Here is a 25,578-nt window from a genome sequence, read left to right on the forward strand (position 1 = left end):
TCTCACTTCTGAATGATTTTACTATAAAGTTTAGATTAGTTGAGCTCTAAGGAAATTGTTGTGTCAATATTAGCTAAACAAACAGGTCACCAATTCCAACAGTAAAATAGCTGTGGTAAACTGCAGAAAGTTAACATTTGTTTCAAGCATATTCAGTGATCAGGAATGAGGGACTTCAGTTATATGCACACTAGAGAAGCTGGGATTGTTCTCCTTAGTGCAGAGAAGATTGAGTAGAGATTTAGTAGAAGTATTCGAAGCTATGAGGGGATTTTAATAGAGTAAATAAGGAAAAGTTGTTTCCACTGGCGCGAGGATTGGTAACGAGAGGACGTAGATTCAAGATAATTGACAAATGAACCAGAGGTGAAATTAGATTTATTTTTATGCAGTGAGTTGTTACAATCTGGAAAGCGCTGTCTGAAAGGGTTATGGAAACAGATTCGACAGTAATTTTCAAAAGGAATTTGGATAAATTCTTGAAATGTAAAAAAAAATGCAGACTATGGAGAAAGAGCAGGGAAGTGTGACTAACTGGATAGTTCTTACAAAAATTCAGCACGGGTGTGATGGGCTGAATGGCTTCTTTCTGTGCTGTATATTCACAGAATAACACAGAATTACAGAATCTGTACAGTGCAGAAGGAGGCCATTCGGCCCATTGAGTCTACATTGGCTCTCTGAAGGAGCATTCTACCGAATTCCACTCCCCTGCCTTGTCCCCATAATGTTGCATGTTCTTTCTTTTCAGATAGCAATCCAATTCCTTTTTGAATACCGTGATTGAACCTGCCTCCACCACCCTCTCAGGAAGTTCGTTCCAGACTCCAACCAACTTTTGGGTGAAAAAACTTTTCCTCACATCACTTTTACTCCTTTTGCCAATTATTTTGAATCTGTGCTCTCTAGGTCTTGATGCTCCCACGGACGGGGACAGTTCCTCACTATCTACCCTGCCCATATCCTTCAGGATCTTGAATACCTCTATCAAGTCTCCTCTCAGCCTTCTTTTATCCAAGTAAAACAGTTCTAACCACTCCAAACTATCCTCACAGCTCCACTTTTTCATCCCTAGAATCATTCTTGTGAATCTCCTCTGTACTCTTTGTGCTGTGTTATTATGTCCTGACTTTTGTAACTATTGAGATCTTTTGAGAATACTCCTTGACATCCCTGCTGGAGCCCCAGTGGTACTTTAATATCGAACTAAATAAGTGAGCTAAATATAAATGTCTGATACTTAACAACTTTTTGATTCTGTTGCTGATTCATTAAACTGATCAGTTTTCTTTGCAAGGTATTGATAATTTTCTTTCTCCCTTTCGAGGTCTCCGCCATGTCCCTGATGACCAGAAGACTCACAAGAATCCAAATCTTCGTCCACGGAGTGGAGCTGTCAATTCCCCATCAAAGAGTCACATGACCAGTCCTACGTCTCCCTTGTCCCCTCCACAACAGCCGAGGGCGCCTGCGCTGGAGCTGGAAGGAAAGAAGTGGAAAGTGGTAAATATAACAAATATATTGATTTTGGATACCCATGGAATTAGGAACAAATGCCAAGACTCAAATTACAATGACCAGGAGTTCCTGTGCCCGTGTGCATCGGGCATGTTCAGTGGTGTGAGCGAACAATATGGCGAGAAGGCCAAAAATCGTCCACTCAGCCCGATGGTGGGCCCTGTTTCTTAGCATCTGACATTGGGAACCTCATTGTAATACATCGGCTTATAAGGTCAGACCACCGGAATCATCCCCCACCACCGCTGGATCGTCTGCCCATGTTAGTGGGAAAATACGCTGATGTGTTTCACAATGGCATATAAAGGGCGTGCACTTAGCGGGCTGCACTTCATTCGGAACTTAAAGATCTAATTGCCTACCTTCAGTCAACACTCACAGACATCAGCGCCAGGCTTCACAGACAGCACCGCATCACTTTTAGGGGGGCTCACAGGCAGGACCCTACCTATCAGATCAACCATATGTGGGTGGCTTTTCAATGGCTGCAGGGCTAGGGCTTGCTGGGGAAGGGGAGAGAAGTGGCTTCAGGCAAGGGAAGAGACTGCACGACGAGAGCTGTACTGGGGAAGGAGGGTATCCCAGAGTGTGTGTGGGGCACATGATCTGTGCAAATGGCCTGAAGATGATGAGGGCTGAGGAGGCAGTGGAATTCGAAATGACTCTCTCCAGTTTCTGTAGATAGCAGGTTTATGCTCAAATGCTGGAGGCTTCTCACACTTCTGTTAGATCTTACAATGCCTTCCCCTGACACACAGTCTCATTCTCCTTTATACATGTTTCTCCCTTTTTAATATGTAAATTCCATTGTTTCCAAATGTCTTTGGAACTTTCCTTTTCTTATAATATAGATCTTTTAATGTTGCTACTATTCTCATTAACCTCTTTGAAATTCAAATCCCCCATCATCTGTCTAAAAATGCAAATTCCCTATCACCTTACATGCTAAGACCACAACCATGTTTACTCATTAACATATTAAAGACACTTGTGCATCTTACTTCTTTTGATGGCTTGGCCTAAATAGCCAAGTGGTTATGGTATTGGGTTTGTAACCCCAAGATCAAGAGTTCAAATCTCACCATGGCAAACTATGAAACAATGTAACTTCATCTGAAACAGATGGAAACGTGTTTGTACTCGAAAGAGTTACTTCTTTTGATAACTTCAACTTGCAGTCTGCTTGACTACAAAATGTAATTAACTCACATACAGACAGAACAATACAAACCTTCATAAACCTACTTTACAATAAATCAGAAAAATGTTATGAAAATTATTATACTTTCATGACACTTCCCTCTTTATCAAAAAATGAAGCATCATAATTTTAATAGACGGCTTAATTTTCTTAACCCATCTTACACTACTTACTAGACCTATCTATATGCTCACACAATTACATTACCAGATGCATACATTAACATAATATATATATATAAATCCTTCATCTCAACAGAAGTCATTTCAGTCCAGTGTCCAGGTTTTAAATGTCCAATTTCCCTTTGAGCTTTAACCTTTCGACAATGCATCTAAAATTAGATCTTCTCGTCCAGCCACATGTATAATCTGTAGAGTAAATGGTTGCAATAATAAGCTCCATCTGAACAGCTTTGCACTTTGGTCTCAAAATCTGTCCAGAAATTTTAAAGGAATGTGAACCATATAAACAATTGTTTCCAGTGAATTGTTTGCAACATAAACCTCAAAATGCCGCAATGCTAACACCAGACCCAGAGTCCCCTTTTTGATTGTTGAATATTTTCTCTATAGCACTTACGTGAAAAATACCCTATCAGTTTCTCAATTCCAGTTTCATTTCCTTGCAGCAGGACAGCCTCAATGCCTATATTACTTGCATCAAGGGCCAACTTAAATTGCTTGGCATAATTGGGTACTGCCAAACCTGGTGTCGTAGTCAATACAATTTTCAAATTGTCAAATGGCTTCTGACACTCCTGTGTCCATTGAAACTTCTTGTTTTTTAATAGTTTAGTCAATGGAGCAACCACACTGCTAAAATTTGGTACAAATTTCTGGTAAGACCCTCTCATGCCCAGAAATCTCAAAACTTATCGGTTTGTTGTAGGCATGGGGAAATCCACAATAGCTTTGACTTTCACATCTATCGGAGCCACTTTACCATGTCCAATGGTATGGCCTGGATATGTAACTTGCGCTTTTGCAAATTCACTTTTAGCCAAGTTCATTACCAAATTAGCTTCTTGTAGTCGACTAAATAATTCCTCCAGATGATGTAAATGTTCCTCCCACGTTTGACTGAAAACTATCAAGCCGTCAGTATAAACAGCACAATTGCTCAATCCTGCAATTACTTTGTTTATCAGTCTTTGAAATGTTGTGGGTGCATTTTTCATACCAAATGGCATGACTTTAAACTGATATCGTCCATCTGGTGTCACAAAAGCCAAAATCTCCTTTGCTCTTTCCGGTAACGGTACTTGCCATTATCCTCTCAGCAAGTCAATCTTTGTGATAAACTGTGATGGTCCCACTTTCTCAATGCAATCTTCCAACTTCGGTATAGGATAGGAATCCGCTTTTATAACTGCATTCACCTTTCGATAGTCCACATACAGCTTGTGTTCCATCCGGTTTCATTACCATCACAATAGATGAACTCCAGTTACTGCAACTAGACTCAATTATGTCATTTTGAAGCATGAATTCAATTTATTTTTGTACTTGTGATAACTTTGCTGGACTTAATCTATAGGGATGTTGCCTTATTGAAGATGAACCTTCTGTGCTCATATCATGTATATCTAAATTTGTCCTGCCCAGCTTATTTCCACAAATAGTTTTGTATGACTGCAATAGCTTCTCCAAATCACTTTGACACTTGTCTGGAAGATAACTCAATATTATAATTAAATTTTCAAGTACCCCCTCATTATCCAAATTAATTAGAGGAAAATCAATTTTAGAATCCTTCATTTCTACTTCTTTCTCCTTATCAACCACCACTGATACCTCCTTTTGATCCTCTTCCATATCAAAGTACTTTTTAAGCATAATTACATGACACACCCTCTGCTTTTTTCTTCTATCTGGAGTATTAAATAATTTATTTCACTCAGTTTCTTTTCAATCCTGTAAGGCCCATTAAACCTTGCTTTTAACGAGTCACCCAATACTGGTAACAAAACTAACACTTTTTTCCCCAGCAACAGAACTACGAGCCGTGGCTCTCCTATCTGCCTTCACTTTCATTACTTGCTGTGATATCTTTAAATGTTCCCTAGCTAACTCACATGCTGTGTCCAATCTTTCTCTGAAGTTTGATGCATAATTCAGGAGAGTAGTTTCTGAATTTTGACCCACCAATTTCTCATGTATCAATTTCAGCGGTCCCCTTACCTCATGACAATAGACTAACTCAAAAGGACTAAATCCAGTTGATGCATTAGGAGCATCCCACAAATAACAAGAATGGAATTCCCCTATCCTAAACTTGTGGATAGTCCTGACTATATACCTTCATCATGGCTTTTAACGTTTGATGCCATCTTTCCAAAAACCCCTTGTGATTCAGGGTGGTAAGTTGTTGACTTAAACTGTTTTATCCCCAATCTATTCATTACTTCTCTAAACAGCAGTGACATGAAATTTGAACCCTGATCTAATTGTATTTCTTTTAGTAAAGCAGGGCCAGAATTTTCTCGTCGGTGTGCAGGGGCAGGCCCTGCATGCTGACGCGTAAAATGATGCACGGTGACATCAGGCGAGCGTCTCAATGTCACCACACGCCATCGCGATATTTAGGTGGGCGGGCATGCGATGTCCTGCAATGCATGCGTGCCATTAATTAATGATCCACTTAAGGCTCTTGAGGCAGCAATTGTTGGGGATTTTTCAGGGCTCATACGATCTTCAGGAAATCGCAGGGGCGCAACGGGCAGGTGGGTGGGCCACATTTGTATAAACATTATCCACGGGCAGGATAAGAGGGGTGAGTGCAGTTACGAGTGTTATTTGTCAGACATTTAATTATTAAGGTTACTGATACTTGCCTGTGTGAACAGGAATACTTCAAAACTCTTCACAGCTGCTTGGACAGGAGTAACAGCCTTCAGGTCAGGATTCTGCAGTAAAGATCATTTCTGGGGCCTTGCTGGTTTCAGGAAGCCTTCCCTTAGCCTGGGAATGGGAGTTGTGCTATCCACCAGAGGCACCTCCTCTGAGGAGGAAGGGAGGGCCAGAAGGGGGAGGAGGCCAGGAGTCCACATTCAGCCTCCAGGGGAGCTACCTTTGAGTGGAGAGGCGCAGGCACAAAGGGTGCGGGGCCAACAGGAAGTCCAAGGCAGAAGGGGCCGCAGAAGATGCTGCAGTGCTGCTGCCAGGGTATACAGGCGGCGAAGCAGCTACCTCAATATGTCTGAGGTGCAGTGCCAAAGGAGGCTTCGTCTCTCAAGGGAGACAGTCACCTCCATCTGTCAGATGATAGACCCAGAGATCTGTGCCATTCCATGCCAGTGGCCTCCGGCTCTTTCCAGGAATCGGTGGGTGATCTTTCAGGAGTCTCCCAGTAAGCTGTCCACACTTATGTCAAGCAGGTGACAGACACCCTGTTCAGCCGTGCATTGACTTGCATCCACTACTGCTGGGATGAGGCCAGCCGGACAGAGCAACGCAGAGGCTTCACAGCGATTGCTGGGTTCCCCCGCGTCCAGGATACAATCGTCTGCACGCATATGGCCGTCAGGGCGCCAGCAGGTGAGCCCGGTGCCTTCGTCAACAGGAACGGCTTCCACTCCTTGAACATGCAGATAGTGTGTGATCACAGGATGCAGATTCTACAAGTCTGTGCAAGGTACCCAGGCAGCTCCCATGGTGCTTACATCCTGAGACACTCCCAGGTGCCAAGGATCTTCAGTGCTCCAGCCCAGCTGGATGGATGGCTGCTGGGTGACAAGAACTATCCCCTCAAAAGGTGGCTTATGACGCCCCTCTGCCATCCAAGAACAGAGGTCGAGCAGCGGTACAACAGGAGCCACGCCTTCACAAGGTCTGTGGTGAAGAGAACCATCGGCCTTCTCAAGATGCGCTTCCGATGCCTGGACCGTTCAGGGAACGCACTCCAATACCCCCCATCGTGTGTCACTGATAGTGGTTGCATGCTGCGCTCTCCACAATCTGGCGCAGGAAAGGGGAAACGCAGTGGGTGAAGATGTAGATGCAGTTGCCCTGGCTGCACGCGCTGAGTCCAGCAGTGAGTCCCAGGATAAACACACACAGGAGAACGCTGAGGGGGTAGACGCTGACCCGGGCATATTCCAGGGAGGCAGGGATACAGTTGGGGAGCTGCCAGCTGTGAAATTGGCCACAAGCAAGTGTGAAGTGCCTTAATAATGTGCCCCGGGACACTAGCCCATGACCTAATTCCCACCGAGGTGCTGGTATCTGTGCTGGTGCCTGCCTGGCAGAGATGGTGTGACGCTGGTGAGTCCAATTGTTCAGGGGCCTCAGGTGTGAGAGGTGGCCCCTCTGCCTCCTCATCCCAGCCCTGCTCTGGTGATGCTGAAAGGAAGAACAAGGACATTTGATTAGTTAAAGTGGAGACAATGTCAATGTGCATACCTGTCTCCCAGATCCGTATGTGCTCATCCTTCCATAATCAATGGTCAACCTATGTTGCAAGCTTCAATCACTGAGCATTCAGCAGTGCCATGGCTGCTGGGACACACATGGTGACCTCAGTTCTCAGCAATCATACCTCCCAGTCGCACCCCAGCCTCACCGCCACCAGTGGACCTGGGCGTATGGCGCCTCGCCAGATCCATCGCCTCCAGCTCATATCTAGTCACGATGGCCAACTGGGCCTGGCCTTCGCCTGTCCGCATCCGCTCGGCAGCATTGTGTGCAGTCTTCTCCTGAAAAGGAGAGAAGAGCATTGATTAGTCCAGCCCGTACCTAGATTCCCATCACATCTCTGCCAACCCAACCAGAGTGGGACATTGCAGGGCTCCAGTGCTTCGTCACCCCGCAGCTGCTGCACACTCGCACAAAGAAGCCAGGGCTGACCCCCCCACCTTGCCCACACACTGCCTTCATCACATTTGGCACCACATGGTCTAACCTTGCAAAGCAAGGAGGCACAAGCATGTGGAATGCAAAGGGCAGCAGATGGATTGGTGCCCCGCTACCTGGAAGCTCCCCCGACTCCCCAGCATGTTAGTACTCTGATTTTGACATGTTTCGCAGTTCCAGCACTGTGCCTAGGTGCAGGTCCTTGAGGTTGCCCCCAAGACAGCACTCTGGGTGTGAGTTTAACGCAGAACCTATCTCAGCACAACCCTCTCAGGGTGTGCTAGGCATGGGCAATATCTGCTGGCCCAGCCAGCAAGGGAAACATGCCACGAAAGATTCAATGCTGTAACTGCATTCAGAGTTGGGGCAGGGCAGGGGGGCGCCTTGAGGGGGAAGGGTACCGGCTGTGTTAAGTGACCTCTGCCACCATGGTACTCACCCTTCCCTTCATCTCTTCGCAAGAGATCTTTGAATTGTTTGCAGCACTGGACCCGCATGTGCCGCACCACATCCTGGGAGCTGACTATCCTTGTTCTTCCTTTCAGTATCATCGGAGCAGGGCTGGGAGGAGGAGACAGAGGGGCCATCTCTCACACCTGAGGCCCCTGAACAATTGGACTCACCAGTATCACACCATCTCTGCCAGGCAGGCACCAGCACAGATACCAGCACCTCAGTGGGAATAATTCAATGACCCAGCCTCCACTGCTTTCTGGGGAATAGAATTCCACACACAAACTACCCTCTGAGAGGAAAAGATTTTCCTCATTTCCCTCTTAAAAGGGACACCTCTTATTCTTAAATTGTTTCCCCTAGTTGTAATCTCCCCCACTAGAAGAAACGTCCTTCTCTTTCTCTACCCTATCAAGTCCCCTCAGGATGTTATATGTTTCGATAAGGTCACCCTTTCTTTCTTGTAAACTCCAATGGGTATAGGCCCAACCTGTTCAACTTTCTCCATAAGGTAAACCCCTCATCCCAAGAATGAGTTGAGTGAACCTTATCTGAACTGCTTCTAATGCAATTATATCCTTTATCAAAAAAGAAGACCAAAACTGTACACAGTATTCCAGATGTGCTCTCACCAATGTCCTATACAACTGCAGTAAAACTTCCCTACCTTTATATTCCATTCCCCTTGCAATAAAGACCAATATTCCATTTGCCTTCCTAATTAATTATCTGCATAGTAACCTTTTGTGATTCATGTACAAGGACTCCCATATCCCTCTGTACCACCAAGTTCTGCAATTTAAATAGTATACTGCTTTTCAATTCTTCCTGCCAAAGTGGACAGGTTCACGTTTTCACACATTATACTCCATCTCCAAATCTTTGCCCACACACTTGACCGAACTATATCCCTTTGCAGACTCTCTACCTCCTCGACAACTTACATTGCCACCAATCTTAGTGTCATCGGCAAATTTAGCTACCTTATATTAGGTCCTTTCATCAAAGTCATTAATATAGATTGTAAATAGTTGAGGCCCCAGCACTGATCCCTGTGGCACCCCACCAGTTACAGCTTACCAATGCAAAAAAGACCCATTGATCTCTGCTCTCTGTTTCCTATTAACTGATCAATCCTTCATCCATGCCATTATGTTGCACCATGTGCTCTTTCATAGTAACCTTTGCTGTGGCACCGCATCAAGTGCCTCTCGGAAATCCAAGGATATCACATCTATAAGTTCCCCTTTATCTATCTTGCTTACTACTTCTTCAAAAAACTCTAATAAATTATTTAAACACAATTTCCCTTTCACAATACCATGTTGACTCTGCCTGATCATATTATGATTTCCTATATATCTTCCATAACCACCTTAATAATGGATTCTAGCAATTTCCCTATGACAGATGTTAGGCTAAATGACCTGCGGTTTCCTGATTTCTGTCTTCCTCCTTTCTTGAATAGAGGTATTACATTTGCTATTTTTCAATCCACTGAAACCCTTCTAGAATCTAAGGAATTTTGGAAGATTATAACCAATGTTTCTACAATCTCTGCAGCCACTTCTTTTAAGAGCCTAGGATGCAGCCCATCTGGTCCTGGGATTGGTCAGCCTTTACGGCTAATAGTTTTCCCAGTACCTTTTCCTTGGTGATGGTGGTTGTTTTAAGTTCCTCCCTCGCTCTCTTGATTTTCAAGAATCTTTGGAAAATTTCCTAAGTCTTCTACAGTGAAAACACACAATATACCTGTTCAATGCCTCTGCCATTTTCTTGTTTTCCATTATCAATTCCCCAAACTCACCTTCTAGATGACCAACACTAGCTTTAGTTTTTCTTTTCCTATTTACATACTTGTAAAAATTCTCACTATCTGTTATTATATTACTAACTAGCTTTCTCTCAGGCTCTACTTTCCCCACTTTTTTTTAGTCATTTTTTCCTGGTTCTTAAAATCTGACCAATCTTCTGACCTACCACCAATCTTTGCAGATTTGTACAGTGTTTCTTTCCAATTTGATACAACCCTTATCGTCCTTATTCAGCCACATTAGATGCCTCCTTCTCAAAGAGTCCTTCTCTCTCATTGGAATAAATCTTTGCTGAGAGTTATCCTTAAAAGTGTGCCATTGCATCTCTACTGTCCTACCTTTTAACCTTTTTTTTACCTTTTCCCATTAGCCAGCTCTAACTTCATATCCTGATAGTTACCTTTATTTAGGTTTGAAACATTAGTCTTAGGCCCACATTTCACCCCTTCAAACTGAATGTGAAATTCTATCATGCTATAATTGCTGTCACTTTAGAGGCTCCTTTATCATGAGCTTATCCTGTTTCATTGCACATTACCAGGTCTAGAATAGCCTGTTCCCTGGTTGGCTCTAGAATGTACTGCATTAAAAAATTATCCCAAATTCAATTAACTTGTTTCCCATGATTATTGCAGTACCTTTCATGCATGCCTCATTCATTTCTTCTTGTATATTCTGTCCTACGGTATAACTATTGTAAGGGTGCCTATAAACAACCCTTAAAGTGACCTCTTACCTTTCCTATTGGTTATCTCTACCTAAAATGATTCTACACCTGGCTCTTTTGAGCTAAGGTCATCTCTCACAATTGTACTATTGTCATCCTTAATTAACAGAGCTATCCCGCTGCCTTTTCCTGTCTTTTTGAAATACCTTTCAATATTCAGGTCACCTTGCCTTCAAGCCTTGGTCACCTTGCAACCATGTCTCTGTAATAGCTGTTAAACCATACGTATTTATTTATTTCTGTGCCAACAGTTTATCCATTGTGTTAGGGATGCTGCATGCATTCAGATACAGAACCTTTAACTCTGTCTTCTTACTATTTTTGCCATCTCTGGACTTAACTGCTGGTGCAATGTTAAGTTTGTACGCCTTCCTGCCACACTCTAGTTATCATTACCCAAATTGCTGCCTTGCTCTATTACCTCATTGTTACTCTTTGATTTACCACACCTCCTCTCCACGATCCCTTCCCTTCAGTATTTAATTTAAAGCCCTCTCTACTGCCCTAGTTATGCAACTGACCAGAACACTGGTCTCACTATGTTTCAGATGAAGACTGTCCGAACAGTACAGCTCCCATTTGCCCCATGCCCCATGAATTGAAACCCATTTCTCCCACACCAGTCCTTCAGTCACACATTCATCTCTCTAATCTTATTTACCCTACACCAATTTGCTTATAACTCAGTTAATAGTCCGGAGATTATTATCTCTGAGGTTCTGCTTTTTAATTTAACCCCTGACTGTTCAAAACCCCTAAGCAGAACCTCTTTCCTAGTCCTATTGATGTTGTTGATACCCACATGGATCATGACTACTGGATTCTCCCCCTCCCACTGCAGGTTCCTCTCCAGCCTCATGTAGATGTCCTGAACCCTGGCACTGGTCAGGCAACACAGCCATCTGGACTCTCACTGTCAACTGCAGAGAACTGTGACTATCTCCTTGACTATACTCTCCCCTTTTACCACAACATTCCTATTTACTGTCCCCCAACCTTGAATGACTTCCTGTGCTTTGGCCCTGGTTAGTTAACTGTTCACCTTGCAACCCCTGCTCTCAATCATACAAGCTGCAAGAACCTTGAACCTGTTGGACACTTGCAAGGGCTGAGGTTCCTTCACTTCTACCTTCTCAATTTCCTTACCTGCTTCATTCACAATCACACCCTCCTGTCCCTGACCCTGAACGTTATCTTAAGGGGTGAGACTGCTTTCTCGAACAAAGTTCCCTCCCTGATGCATTACAGTGTCTGTAGCTTGGCCTCCAGCTCATTGACCCTGAGCCAAAGCTCCTTGAGCCGCAAACATTCACCGCAGATGTGGTTGTCATGGATCACTTTGGCATTCCCATATACTGCAGCCGCAATGCATTACCTGCCCTGCCATCTCTATTATGTGTTAATTAATTTATTTTTCTTAATTTAACATCTGCTGTTGTGAGATTTAAGCTCACATACCTGGATTTTACTTCAAATAGGGCAGAATAGAAAATATAGCGCTGCATTTATATAAGACCTTATATATCACAGCCCAATAAGTAAGTACTTTATTGAAGTGTAGTCACTGATATAATATTGGAAACACAGCAGCCAATTGGCAAATACATTTCTGTCGTCTGACTAACTAATCTGTTTTTGTGATGTTGGTTGACTGATGTTAGTCAGGACAACAGTAATAGTGCCATGGGATCTTTTACATCAACCTGAGAAGGCAGCCACTTCATTCAATAGACAACACATCAGATGGTGTGGTACTCCTTTAAAACTGCAGTTAAGTCTGTTGGATCGCTTGCTAAATTCAATGATTTTTGGGAGCTGGCCAGTGTAGTTATTACTACTGGGGTCCCAATTGCAGATAAATATCATAGAGATGCAAGTTTCCATTGGATATCTGTGTCCTCAAATTTAGGCCATACGACTTCATTAAAGGCAGGACTGGGTGACATATCACAAGACCAATGTGTTTAAGGAATCTTATTTTTTTCTGTTGACCATTTTAATAAAATAGCAGCCGCAAAAAATTGACTCAAATGGCAAGAGATTTCACTGTTAACTTGGGCACAATTTCAAGGAAATTTACCAGAAATAATTGGAATGCATAGTGAGTGAGTCCTGGAAAGGGAGCAGCGATTAGTTGATTCCCTTACTGCAACATATATCCCCACTCGGCTGGCATTGGATTCTCTCTATTGCACAAATCTATAGGTTTCCATAGTGAAGTGGATAGTAGTGTTCATGTATATAAAGTCCAATTTAAACCAGCAATTTAAACCAATTTAAACTTGCTTATTCCAAGTTAGCACTGCTTGGCATTAAGCTATATAGATAAATTGAGTGTATAGTTACCACTTTCCTGTTGCTTTTCAACTGAGCATTTAGGTTTTGTTTCATACATGGAGTCTCTGAAGAGACTGTGCACTAGTGAATGATTAATAACATGTTATATTTTGAAGAAAGATAACAGTCAATGCCCCTTATTTGTTTCTGTTTATCTGATCATTAGAATTTCTTCCATTGACTATCTTCTTTTGAAATAAAATCAGTTATGAACTTTCTTTCTTAGTGTTCTGAAAATAATTCCTATGGAACATAGTGTAAAAAAGCAATAGGCTGATGGATTTGTTTAAGTTTTTATTACATAAGTAAGCATTAGAATAGGATAGTATACTTAAAACACTTAGGAATTTCCATCTATTTCATAGATTTTACAGACAGAACCTTTGCAAAAAAAAAGTATTGTTTTTAAAACATATAACTCTTTTACTCTAACTTTTTTTGGCTACTTTTAGTGAAATTGAGAGTACATGTTTTCTGACTGTCACTTACCTATGATCACTAGTACAGAATGCAGTGCTGTACAAAGCTCAATAGTGACATCTAGTGTTAGTACATTCAATCTGTTGATCCATTTTGGATAAAGCTGTCCCATAACAGCTTGTTGCTTGCTTTTGAAAGACATTTTAGGAGTAGTTTGTTTGACATTATATGTTAGAAGGTACAGAATTCACTAAATGCCATAGGTGAGTGTGGCTTAAATGAGGATTGTCTTCTAATTTAGCTTTGATTCCATGTGATGTAAACTTGATACTTTTAACATTCCCCTTTATCATAGTCTTTGCCAGGATCAAATTCTCCTATATAAAAACAAAATACCACTGCCCCACCCTGAAATATGCACTGGGCATACAAATTTTTGAATATTGTTATTTGGTACCACTCAGGAGTGACTTGTTGAATGAGGAGATTAGATGGTGTACCCAAGGCAAGTGGGTTGGTTGTTGGTTTCCATTCTATTGCAACTGCTTTCTTCTCCCAATTCAAAAAAAAGACACATTTGAGATGTACTGATTTGGCATTTGGAGATTAAATCTGTAGTCTCCATGGTGTCGTTTGTTTCTAGGAGTGAAAACGCAACTAGCTCCACGCATAAAAAACTGATGTACTCAAAGCCATCCCAAAGATAAACATAGAAATTTTATGGCACAGAGAGGAAGCCATTCAGCCCATCGCGTTTGTGCAGGACAAAAAAGAGCTATCCAGCCTAACCCAACTCACCAGTTTTTGGTCTATAGTCCTGAATGTTAACATCACTTCAAGTGCATATCCAAGTATTTTTTTTAAATATAGTGAGAGTTTTTGCCTCTACCACCCTTTTAAGCAGTAAATTCCAGCTCCCTCCCTGACCCCCCTTCTGGTTGAAAACATTTATCCTCAACTCCTCTTTTGTCAATTGCTTTAAATCTATGCCCCTGGTTATTGACCCCTCAGCTAATGGTGAGGGACTACAAATCCTAGCCTGCCCAAGAGTTTTGACAAAAGCGCAGAGAGCAGAAAGGGAGAGCAGGCTGTGCTTGCGCCCAGTCTGAGAGGGTGTAAAAACCTGACCACAGGATGGGGGTTTTGGGCCACGAAAAGGGGCCCACAGGATGAAAGGAGTCCCGAGCTGAAAAGGCAGTGGAAGGTTGCCAGCTTCCTGCCGCTGAAGCACTGTGATTAGCTTCCTGAAACTGGGGCTCAGAAAACCCAAGAGAGGTAGTTGCTTGTTGCAGTTGGGGAGATAGGGGCTTGGGGAAGCCCAGAAGCAGTTGTTGGCAGCAGCATGGCTGAGGAGCTGAGACCGTCCCTGTGTTTAGATGCTGAAGTGTAGCCTGACGAATGCAGAGGGATGCAGTCTTGGCAGTAGGTCAGCTCAGCTGGAAAAAAACCAAGAAGGCTGGATTTGGGAGCAGGTTTGAAAGAGGCCTGGAATAGTGTGCAGTGAGGATTGTACCCATGGAACTTGGGTGGAGTAGAGCTGCTGTTGGCTGGGGATCAGACTATACTTTTGAAAGGGGGGAGCTGAAATTCCTGGTGAGGAAGACAGAATTTTAAAAACTTCTTTTGGCCCACCGTGATGACTGACAGACATCTGGGTCAGTTGCTGAGAAATTTGGGCAACCTGTCTTGGTTTGTCTGCCATTTACTGTGCATTTTGTGGTGTGTTCAACCACAGTTTGCCTGTTAATTCATGTTTACCTCAATAATTCTGGATGTTGAGTATGAGATAGATAGTATTGACCATTTGCTGTGTTGACTCTTGTATAGTAAAATTTCTTCTGTTGGTTTGAAATCATGGAATTTGTGACTTTATTCTCTTAGTAAGTAACTGGCATTTCAAATTTTGTCTACTTTAAACAAAAGGTTACTAGTCCCTAACCAGATCGTGGCCTAAAGGAAATAGGTCCTCCTATCCACTCTATCTAGTCCCCTCATAATTTTATACACCTCAATTAAATCTCCCCTGAAACTCCTCAGTTCCACAGAAGACAACCCAGCCTCTCCAACCTTCCCTCATAGCTAACGTTCTCTATTCCTGAATACTTGTAAGTCTCCTCCATACCGTCTAATGAGATCACATCCTTCCTGTAATCTGGTGAGCAGAACTGTACACAATACTCTAGCTGTGGCCTAACTAATATTTTATGCAGTCCTAGCACAAGCACCGTGCTCTTTTATTCCATGCTTGGGATAATAAAGGAAAGTAACCCATGTGCCTTCTTAACAATCTTATCTATCTGACATTTCCCTCAACCTCGGCATCAACCTCCTTCACACTGAAAATCTGGGACCTTCACTGTTTGCACCGAGTCTGAAGGAGCTTCTTACATTGAGATGTAAGCAACACTAAGACTCATAATGCAGACAATACCTGGTAAAAAAGGAGTTACCTCTGAGTTTGCATTCTTTGAGTTCATGTGCACCTGTCGTGCTGAACTCACAAATTTGTCTCATAAGAAAACAATGGTTCATTAAATCCAAAATCCCTCAACAAATCTTGGGGCAGGATTTTCCCCCTCCCCCGTCGGGGGTGAAGTTGAATGGTGGGTGCGCACAGACGTACCTCCGATTGGCACCCCCAATCGGGGGCATGGCACTATTTTAAGTGGGTGGGCCAATTAAGGCCCGCCCAGCACAACATCCGCGCGGAAGCGCTATGCACTCCCTATGTGGGTGGGGGGAATCCCTAAATCGAGAGTGCGTGAAAGAGCACACTCATCTCCCTGAGGCTAAGTGCTTCCTCAGAGAGATCAGCTGTCCTGTGACAAATATTAAAAATAGAAAAAAAAAAATCCTGAGATGTCCCCTCATGTGACATGTCCATAACTTTTACAAAAACTTTAATAAAATTTTTTACAACCTACATGAAACCTCATTCCATCCATGGATGAGGTTTCATGCTTTTTCTAATTCCCACCGGGGCTCCTGGCCTGCCCACCAACCTTAGGGTTGGTCGGGCAAGTCCATTAATTAGCTAAATGACTCTGTCAATGGCCTCAATTGGCCATTGACAAGTCGGTGGGCGCATAGCTGATTTTGTTGCGCCCCCGCCTACTGAGTTCTACCTGATCTCACTGCACGTCATTTTACGCGTCAGCAAGTGGGCCCTGCCCTTGATTTCAACAGAGTAGGGATGGGAGAAACAACGTGTGGGCTGGTGATTTGGAACATAGAAAGAGCTAGACTCAATGGAGTAGAAATTGGTCCTCATCATGCTCAATTTCTAGGCAGAAAATAGGGCTAAAATGGAGAACTTTCAGGACACATCACTCCATACCAGATCTGCACTTGCATTGTGAGAGCTGCCACATTGGTAAAGGCAGCTTTCCAGAAGGTCACCTGAAACAGGTATCAGGCCACTTTCAGTTGTAAATGAGGTGTCAGTAATGCCAGTTTTAGGGTACCTTGCAGAAATTGGTTTTGATTGTATAGAGCAAGATCCTAGCCCTATTTGCTTAGGAATCTTAAGCAGTTGCTGTGGCATAAGCAAACACCAACCTCAAAAGACAGGATGTATTTTTAAATTTTAAAAATGTGAATATTCTTCTGGAACCAGGAGGTGGAGGAGTGCTTCCTTTAGACTCCACAGGCCATGCAATCATCCCATACCCCTTCCCATTGCTGTTTCAACAACTCCCTCCAGGGATTTAGCTTTTGGGCCACTGCCAGCAAGACAATATCTCAATATTCTCCTTAAGTGAAATATGTGATGTTCCTGTGGAGTGCAACAGGCAGAATGTTAATTAGGTTGGGACTTGCACTGTCGCAATGCCACTGCTTATGGACCCAAAATTAGGCTATGACCAATTCTACCCCTATATATTTGTGGGGTTTATTTATATTTGAATTTTCAGGTAACTGCTTTGTCACTTCTATTCTAGGAATACCAGGAAAATAATAACAATCTTGTCATTTCTGAGACTGAACTAAAGCATGTTGCCTATGTCTATAAGTGCAACAACTCCACACTGAAAATCCAAGGCAAAGTCAATTCCATTACAGTCGGTAAGTATGTGGGTCAATACTAAAGGGTTAAATACCTTTTGGGAATGATTCATCTTGCACATCACAGGGGGCAACAACTGTGTTATCCTCAATTGTCCAGTTCCATTAGTTTTTGTTTGCATCACTGTGACTGGTCCCTTAAATATATTTATTCCTTTTCAGATTCTTGTAAAAAGCTTGGCCTTGTGTTTGACAACGTGGTGGGAATAGTTGAAATCATCAATTCCAGAGATGTGCAAGTTCAGGTAACAATTAATTTGCAGAAACATCAGCAAGGTATTTGAAAGTACTAAATCATCTAAATTGCAGAATTTGTGCAAATCTATTCCCATTTTGTGAAAATTTGCAGGGTAATAAATGAGTTGATGATTTACATCACTATTAACTACAGATTTGAATTGATGCATCCACTTCGTCCATTATTGGAATGAAACATAATAGTTTATCATGATTAGTGAGCTGTAATAGTGTAGTCATTTCTCTCTGGTTAATCCAATCTGTTGGGATCAATAAAGTAGCTAGCAGAAACTCCCTGGTGATTTCGTCATCTCTTACTTGCATTCATAGTTCAAACCCTTTTATAGATCAAGATTGCAATAGTGACCTGTTTCTCAAGGCCATTTGCCTATAAATATTGCCCTTTGAAAATAGTTGCAGGTTTGCAGTGGTGGTCTACTTTTTGAAGCTGATTTCTGATAAACAGCTGCAAATATTTATGCTTTAGTGGCCTTTTCCCCATTTTAATGCGGATGTAAGTTTCAATCAGCTGTTTTCTTCTTTATACAGTGAGTCATCATGCAATTGGTTCTGCTTTTTGCTTTTGTCATTAGGGGAACTGCTTGCTGAAATATATGTCTGAATCTTCTGGTCGGCATGCGGGGGCAGGCCCCACTTGCCAACACGTAAAATGACATGCGGTGACGTCGGGCATGCGTCCCAATGTCACCATGCGTCATTCCGATCTTCAGTTCAGCGGGCACGCACTGAAGTCAGCTACGTGCCTGCCGAACTGTCAAAGGCCTGTTAAGGCCATTTAAAAACCAATTGAAATCATTAACAGGGCTACGTGTCCAACCTTAAGGTTGGCGGGCAGGCGAAGAGCCTAGGCGGCCTTCACATTTCCCATGAAAATTTATCCACGAGCGGGATGAGGTTTAATGAAGGCCTTATAAATTAAATAAAAATTTCAGTTGAAATACATAAACATGTCCCAGCTCATGTGACACTATCACATGAGGGGACATGTCTGAGTAATTTTTTTAATTCTTTTTTTCTATTTTTCATAATGAAATTAATCTTCCTGAGGCAGCTCTGTGCCTCAGGGAGATTTCTGCTCGCTTTCATGCGCAAAAGAACACAGGCCCTGACTCTCCCTCCTCCCCCTGCCCTCACAGGGAGTGTTTCCAGGTGCGTATCATGCTGGGCGGGCCTTAATTGGCCTGCCCGCGTAAAATGGCGGCACACAGCCGATCACGGGCAGCGATCAGCTGCGCGCCCATTCCCACCCAGCCCGCACAACGGGGAGGAAATTCTCCCCATAATATGTGAAATAGCAGGTGAATTCTATCCATCACATACATAACTTCCAGAGATAACTTGTTCAATAATCATAAACTAGAGGATATATATTTATATAAGAGGGTCTTTTGGGTATTACTTCACCTCTCCAGGTGTAGCAGTTGGAAGGAGATGACCTGAGGAATTAAATACTAAATATTGAAGTTACTAGGGGAGGGTGGAAGTGGACTGCTCGCTCCCCCCCAGAAGGAAATTGAGCTAGCGCCCGGAGTGCCAGTCAGGAACTTGAGCCTGGAATAGTCAGGTGACTGCTAGTGATTCAGTTTGCATCCTTTTGTGCATAGGAAAATCAATCAGGTTGCAAATCAAACATGTTACCCTCCATAACCCAAATCCTTGTGATGGAAACAAAAATCAGCATTTGAGAGTAAACGGTAGCTTGAATGGAATAAGTGTCTCGCTGCAGCAGTGTCTGTTATGCTGAAAGAAATTTTCCAGTCCCTGTAAATAACATCGTTCACCTTGCCACAATATCTTGCTCACATACATTCCAAAGTTTGACATCTGTAATCTCTACTGTATACATAGTTTTCTCTTTCTGAAAAATGTTCGACTTGCTGTAGTGTACTCTGCCATCTCTCTTCAACAGTCGCAGCATCTTTTAAAAACTGGCATTGGTAGCTGGAATACAAATGATTTTGTGTATTGCTTTTCAGGTCATGGGCAAAGTACCAACCATATCTATAAATAAGACAGAGGGATGTCACATATACCTCAGCGAAGAGTCTTTAGGATGTGAGATTATCAGTGCCAAGTCTTCTGAAATGAATGTCTTAATTCCTCAGGATGATGATTATGTAAGTTTTACACAGTCATGAACATTTTTTGCTTTTCAGTTCTTGATATCTTTATTTTCAGACTCCGATGTGATCAGAAAAGGGTTCAGATTAAACTCCTCGTGGTAAGTTTTTGGTTTCTGCCTTTCTGGTGCAGAACGTCATTGGAAGCATGCAGCCAAGTCCCTGATACGCAAAACTCTGCACAGAGAGCTGAAGACAAACGTTTGTTCCTTCCTTTGGGGGAGTATGTCCTATACATGTGGAGTTGTAGTGTCAGAGTGTTAGCTGCCTGCATTAAAACAAACAAGTCGGCTTAACACAGATTAGCAATAACATTCAAGCTACCCATTTTTAAGACCGTGCAGTCTTTAACCAATTGCAAGTTCTTGCATCTGGTCTAGCTATCATTTTTCAACTGTTCTCTCTGTAAAATATGCTTCTGATGATTCAGGCATATAATCAGGACAGTTCAGTAAATGAGATTCCCAACTCTTGATGAACTCGGAGATTGTAGAGAATTGATTGTAATGTTTAGTTTAAGGGCACATTTTGGTTAAAAAAACATTGATAAAACAGTATTTTGAATAAAATATTTAACAAAAATTTAATTACACAACGTGGGACTCAAAACCATGATCCTAGGATTAAAAATCCCATTATCTAACAACTGAGATACCTGGGCATTGTAGGAACTCCCTGCATAAAGCCTTATCATGCTGGGGGTGGAATTTAATGCCCTTCCCTGAGGTGAGTTTGGAGGCGGGGAAGCATTTAACCAGGCAGATGGGGACCCCGCCACCTTCCCAGCTCTTTCCTGATTAGTGTGGGGCAGGAAGGGTCGTGGACAGCCTTGCTGCTCCACCATCAATTGAGGCCATTAACTGGGCAGTTAATGTTCACCTCATCGGGCAGCCGCCATGTGGGAAGCTTGCGGGCTCCTGGAGTGGAGGTGGGGGTCGCGGTTGTCCCTCGTTCAAAGGCACTAAATGCCGGATCGAGGAGCCCAGCAATGGGAAGGGGTGGCCCGCTGAGAGCCAAAGCCTGTCCTTGCTGCCAACCCTCCCTCCCCTGAAGCCCCATCTGGCTCTCACTCATCTGTGGCCTGAGTCCTTCAGCAATCCTAGACCTCTGGTAAGTGCATTGCCAGCAGCTATTAGTTGCTTTCCTGGTAGCGCTGCCTGAACTGCACAGCAGCCAGCCTCTGATTGGCCAGCAGTTCTTGAGGAGGGGGAATTTCCACCCCTGGAGTCGTTGATCCCGGGGAAGGCACACTGTTGGCCACAAGTGCTTGAGATGCACTTAATTTGGCAGGCCTTCCCAAAAGGAGGCGATGTGGGGCTTATACCAACTCTCCAGCCAGCAGATGAGATCGCTGTCACTTGCATTAAATACTGCTTTGGTCTAGCTCCACGTGACCCCTCTTATTAGGCAGCAGCCATGCAAAATCTCATTGAGAATAAAATCCCAATACAGTTTAGGAACTGGGATGAATAATCAGCCTACAAAGTGTGAGATTTTATAATTGTTGCTGGCACATTATGTTTTTTTTTAACGTCCATTATTTGCTACAATAAAATTAGCGCTGATCGTGCATATTCCAAACTCCTGCTGCCGACTGGAAAGGCTCAGGAACAGTCGTGCATGCGCCAGCAGCCGCATTGTTGGCTGAGTGCATGTGCGCAACTGTTGCTGATGCCTTTAGTCAGTGGCAGGAGTTACAGCGTTCCTGAAAAGGCTGTAATGCTTGTGCAGTTAAAAACCTGAAGCAGCAGCAATCAAAAATGCTAATGAAATGTTGGCCTTTATCTTATGGGGCTGTATTGCAAATGGAATGAAGTTATACTTCTGTTGTATATAGCCTTGGTCAGACCTCATCTGGAATACTGCATTCAGTTTTGGGCATTGGACCTCAGGAAGAATATATTAGTCTTGGAATGGATACAGTCTATTTTACCAGAATGATACTGGGTCTTCAAGCATTAAATTATGAGAAGAGGTTGCATAACTCTGGCTTGTATTCCCTTGAGTGTAGAAGATTGAGGAGTGATCTGATCAAGGTGTCTGAAATGTTAAAAGGGCTCAATAGATTAGAGACAGGGAAATTACTTCCACTGTTGGGGAATCCAGAACAAGGCAGCATAGGACTGGATTTTCACCATCATCGGGAAATTTCCCAACTCGGCAGACTCTTGTCCTTTAAAAAGGCCTTTGCCTGCCATATTTTGTTCAGGGGAGGCAGAGGCAGGATGGAGTTAGGGCCGCTGCCTCCGGAGTCAGTTCAAAGATTGCCACAGAGGCGGGTGAGTTCTGAGGTCTGGTCAGAAGGCCCACCTAGGTTCTCTGGGACTTCATCTCAGTTGTTTTAAAGGCTATTAAGGCCTCTAGTCTGCACCCTTCACACCCTCCCACCCACTCCCCATGCCCCTTCCATGACCCTGCTGCATCCGCCATGCCCAGTATGCACTGTAGAACCAAGGAGCCAAATAGTGGCAAATCTTGAAAAACATCCATTCAGAAATCTGCTTTGAAGAAAACTGCTGCTTTTATAACCCTATAAAAATGTCAATCAGACAGATCTATTACAGGATCAATAACAGAAACTTTACCTCAATTCACACTTCTGAATCTTGTCCAAATAAACATATAGACATTGAAAGAAAAAGTTCAAAGAAATAATAACTTATGATAACCTCATAAAGATGTCATTCAAAGCAAGCACCCTCCTTCAGCCTGTGTAAACAGACTCCCTGCTGAGCTAATGCATTAATGAGTCTTGGAGCTCAGCCAAGCATTCATAATAAGGCCAACTGGAGCAACAGATGATTGGCCATTTGTTTCTGCTAATAGATTTCACAGATACCTTTATTATTTATGTTTGCCTGAACTCCAAAATCCATAATCTTAAAATTAGAGCTAGGCCATTCAGGAATGAAATCAGAAAGTGCTTCTCACACAAGAACAATAGACATTTGGAATTCTCTTCCCAAAATGCAGTAGATGCTGACTCAGTTGAAGCTTTCAAGACTGAAATTGCTAAGTTTTGGGTAGATAAGGCTATCATGAAAAAGGGAGCTAAGACAGGAAAATAGAGTTAAGGAACCAATCAGCCATTATCTAATTGAATGGGTAACTATTGAGTTTTTTTTTTAAAGCTGCCTAAGTTTGGAGTTCAACATAAAAGTATTGATCAGTGGATTGTTCACAACCTAGCCCCAGACCTTGCCAGTATTTAAATTGATGAGGAAAGTGTGGGGATAAGTAATAAATAGCATTTGTATTTTTGATAAAATACTTGTAAGGAAGTAACCTTATTGGTGAAGAATAAGTTATCTCAAATCTGCAAAGAAATTATTTTAAAGGCACTAATTTCATTCTTGACAGATATTGGACAGTACAAGGTAGGCTTTATGAATTAGCACTTCCAAAACTAGACATTCACAACATGGATGCATATTGGGAATTTGGTGCAGAATTTGTTTGTACCTCATCGGATTTTCTGCCCATTAAATATTAATGGAAAGAAAATCCACACTGACCGATGCTTCCAAATTACTCATGTACATTCCTAGACAGAAAGCTTTATGCCAAAAGCTTGAGTTGGTAAAATCTGCTTCTGTGGTGCACCAAATACCAGCCTGCTTTTCTTTAAAAAAAACACACCAATGTCCCTTGATATTTTTAGCCTATCATATTTACTTTTGCTTTGGGTAAGGATTATAAAAGTAGAAATTACTATTGGGTATGCTTTGAGAACTCTTACCTAGCTCCCCTCCTTCCTATTTTAACGGGAGTGTTGTCCTGTTTAAAATAAATGGATAGCACTCCCATAAACAGCAGAAAAAGGTAGAACTACTTTAAGAATAAAGTAACCACTGGTAATCTTTACCCTGTGCCACAAGTGTCCAAATACTGGCCCAGCTAATCTGACAGGTGAAGTTCAGGAAGCCCTGTCCTATTTCCACTTAATTTTTATATTCATTTTGTGAAGCTGCTGTACCATATGGTCACATGGGGAGGAAAATAAAGGTGAGAGTGAGCTAGAAAGTACACACTTTGGGGGTCAGTCCTGTTTGGAATTTTTAGACCTGGAGGTTTGAAAGGTTGCCTCGTTGGTGGAAAATCCCAAATCAGAACACCAAGGTCTGGATATATACTATATGGGAACACAACTTTAAACATTGAATATCCTCCACCTGTGAGGCCCACCAAGGTAAAAAAAGCTTGAACAAATTGGATATATATTTGAAAAGGAGATATTTGCAGGTTTTCAAGGAAAGAGCAGGAGAGTTGGTCTAATTGGATAAGTCTTTCAAAGAGCTGACACAGAAGCAAAGGGCCGAATGGACTTCTGTGTTGTATGATTCTACACTCCCCCCTTGCTGCTGAGAATTATTAGTAATCTTTGTCATTTTAGATGCAAGCTGGACAGTATTATTTCAAGAATGAAATCATATTTACTAATAAGTGTTTTGTTTCCCTTGCAGAAAGAGTATCCAGTCCCTGAACAGTTCAAGACTACATGGAATGGTTCAAAGCTGTTTACTGAAGCAGCAGAGAATGTTGGCTAACTGCCGAAGTTACAAGCTGTTCTGTAATTCATGTGTTGTACTCCAGAGTTATAGTTCACCGTAATGCAATTTTACACTTTGTGTAGCCATAGCATATAATACCACAATAGTCAGACACCTTGCAGTAGCTGCATTACAAGTGGGGGTGCAACAATTGATGGTCTTACTGACGGTCTATGTTTTTACCAACTGTGGGTTACGACGCTTGTACATATTTTCAGTGCATTCGACATCTTTGTACTTTTAGAGCTTTGTATGACAAAATCTCACCCAGTTCTTTCATCAGTTTAGATAACCTAGGATTTCAATTAATTCAAAATTAATCATTGCCCCTGTTAGTTAAAGTCAATTTTATAATTGTGCATCTCAACATAGTGTCCCTTTCTTGCCTCTTTTCTTTTAATTTCCATTGAAATTTAACCCAAAGACAATAATCTCGAATACATAGTTGCTGTGAAACGGTTTCAGTTAGTGTTCCATATGTTCCCCCTTGTGTTGCTGATAAATTGTTCCAGTATTACGGAATATTTTGCCACATTTTCTTGGTCAGGATGGATGTTGCCCTTTCAGAGAAAAACTGGATAACAAATTGTGGTTTTAACAAACAATTTCTTTTTGTGTTTCAATGCCTTTATTAATGCACTTTTCATTTTTCTTAATTTTGTTTCGTTGACTAAGTTGCCCATCAATATTGAGTCTATATTTGTAACTGTGGAAGAGGACTCTTCATTTGCAAAATAAGCTAACACCTGCCTTTTCATAAGGTGTTGGCATAATGTGATGGTAGGTACAAGCAGAGACGGGAGCCCTAACAGTAGTTTCTAATCACTTTCCCTTCTCCAAGCTTTTACTAAAACGGCCAGGCCATTTCAAAGTAATCAAGAGCATAGATCAAAGATTCAGATCTGCAGACTTATATTGTTCAGTGTCTTGTTAAGGCAGCAGTCAGATCCTGGCAGAGACATTACAATGTAATGGCTTGCATACACCTCATGTTATTCAGGTACCAAGATGTCCTCGCTCACTGCACCTGCAAGTTTGACGTAGACTTCTACCATTCTAAGTTTCAAAGTTTGTCCTTGACAATATCTTAGTGTAGAAAATGGATACAGTTTGTTGCAACGTAGTATTGCAGTTGTTCCTGTTGATGAGCTTATTTTTGAGGGATTAGTTACTGTAATTTGTAATATCACTAGACAATTTGAAGACTACTGTTATGTGTCACAAGGAAGGCATTCTACAAATAAAAACTGAACTGTTGCAAACAA

General features: G+C 42.3%; 1 protein-coding gene across 1 annotated transcript in view; it reads left to right on the plus strand.

Annotated features, from left to right (window-relative positions):
* cap2 (cyclase associated actin cytoskeleton regulatory protein 2) overlaps positions 1-25,578 on the plus strand; it is a 255,092-nt gene extending 229,514 nt beyond the window's left edge. The window contains exons 9-13 of the mRNA XM_041185141.1: positions 1,328-1,503; positions 17,262-17,385; positions 17,548-17,630; positions 19,620-19,760; positions 24,227-25,578. Coding sequence (XP_041041075.1) covers positions 1,328-1,503; positions 17,262-17,385; positions 17,548-17,630; positions 19,620-19,760; positions 24,227-24,310 — 608 coding nt within the window. The 3' untranslated portion in view covers positions 24,311-25,578. The remainder of the gene's footprint in view (positions 1-1,327; positions 1,504-17,261; positions 17,386-17,547; positions 17,631-19,619; positions 19,761-24,226) is intronic.

Source organism: Carcharodon carcharias, chromosome 3, assembly GCF_017639515.1.
Source record: "Carcharodon carcharias isolate sCarCar2 chromosome 3, sCarCar2.pri, whole genome shotgun sequence".
Taxonomy (NCBI): Eukaryota; Metazoa; Chordata; class Chondrichthyes; order Lamniformes; family Lamnidae; genus Carcharodon; species Carcharodon carcharias.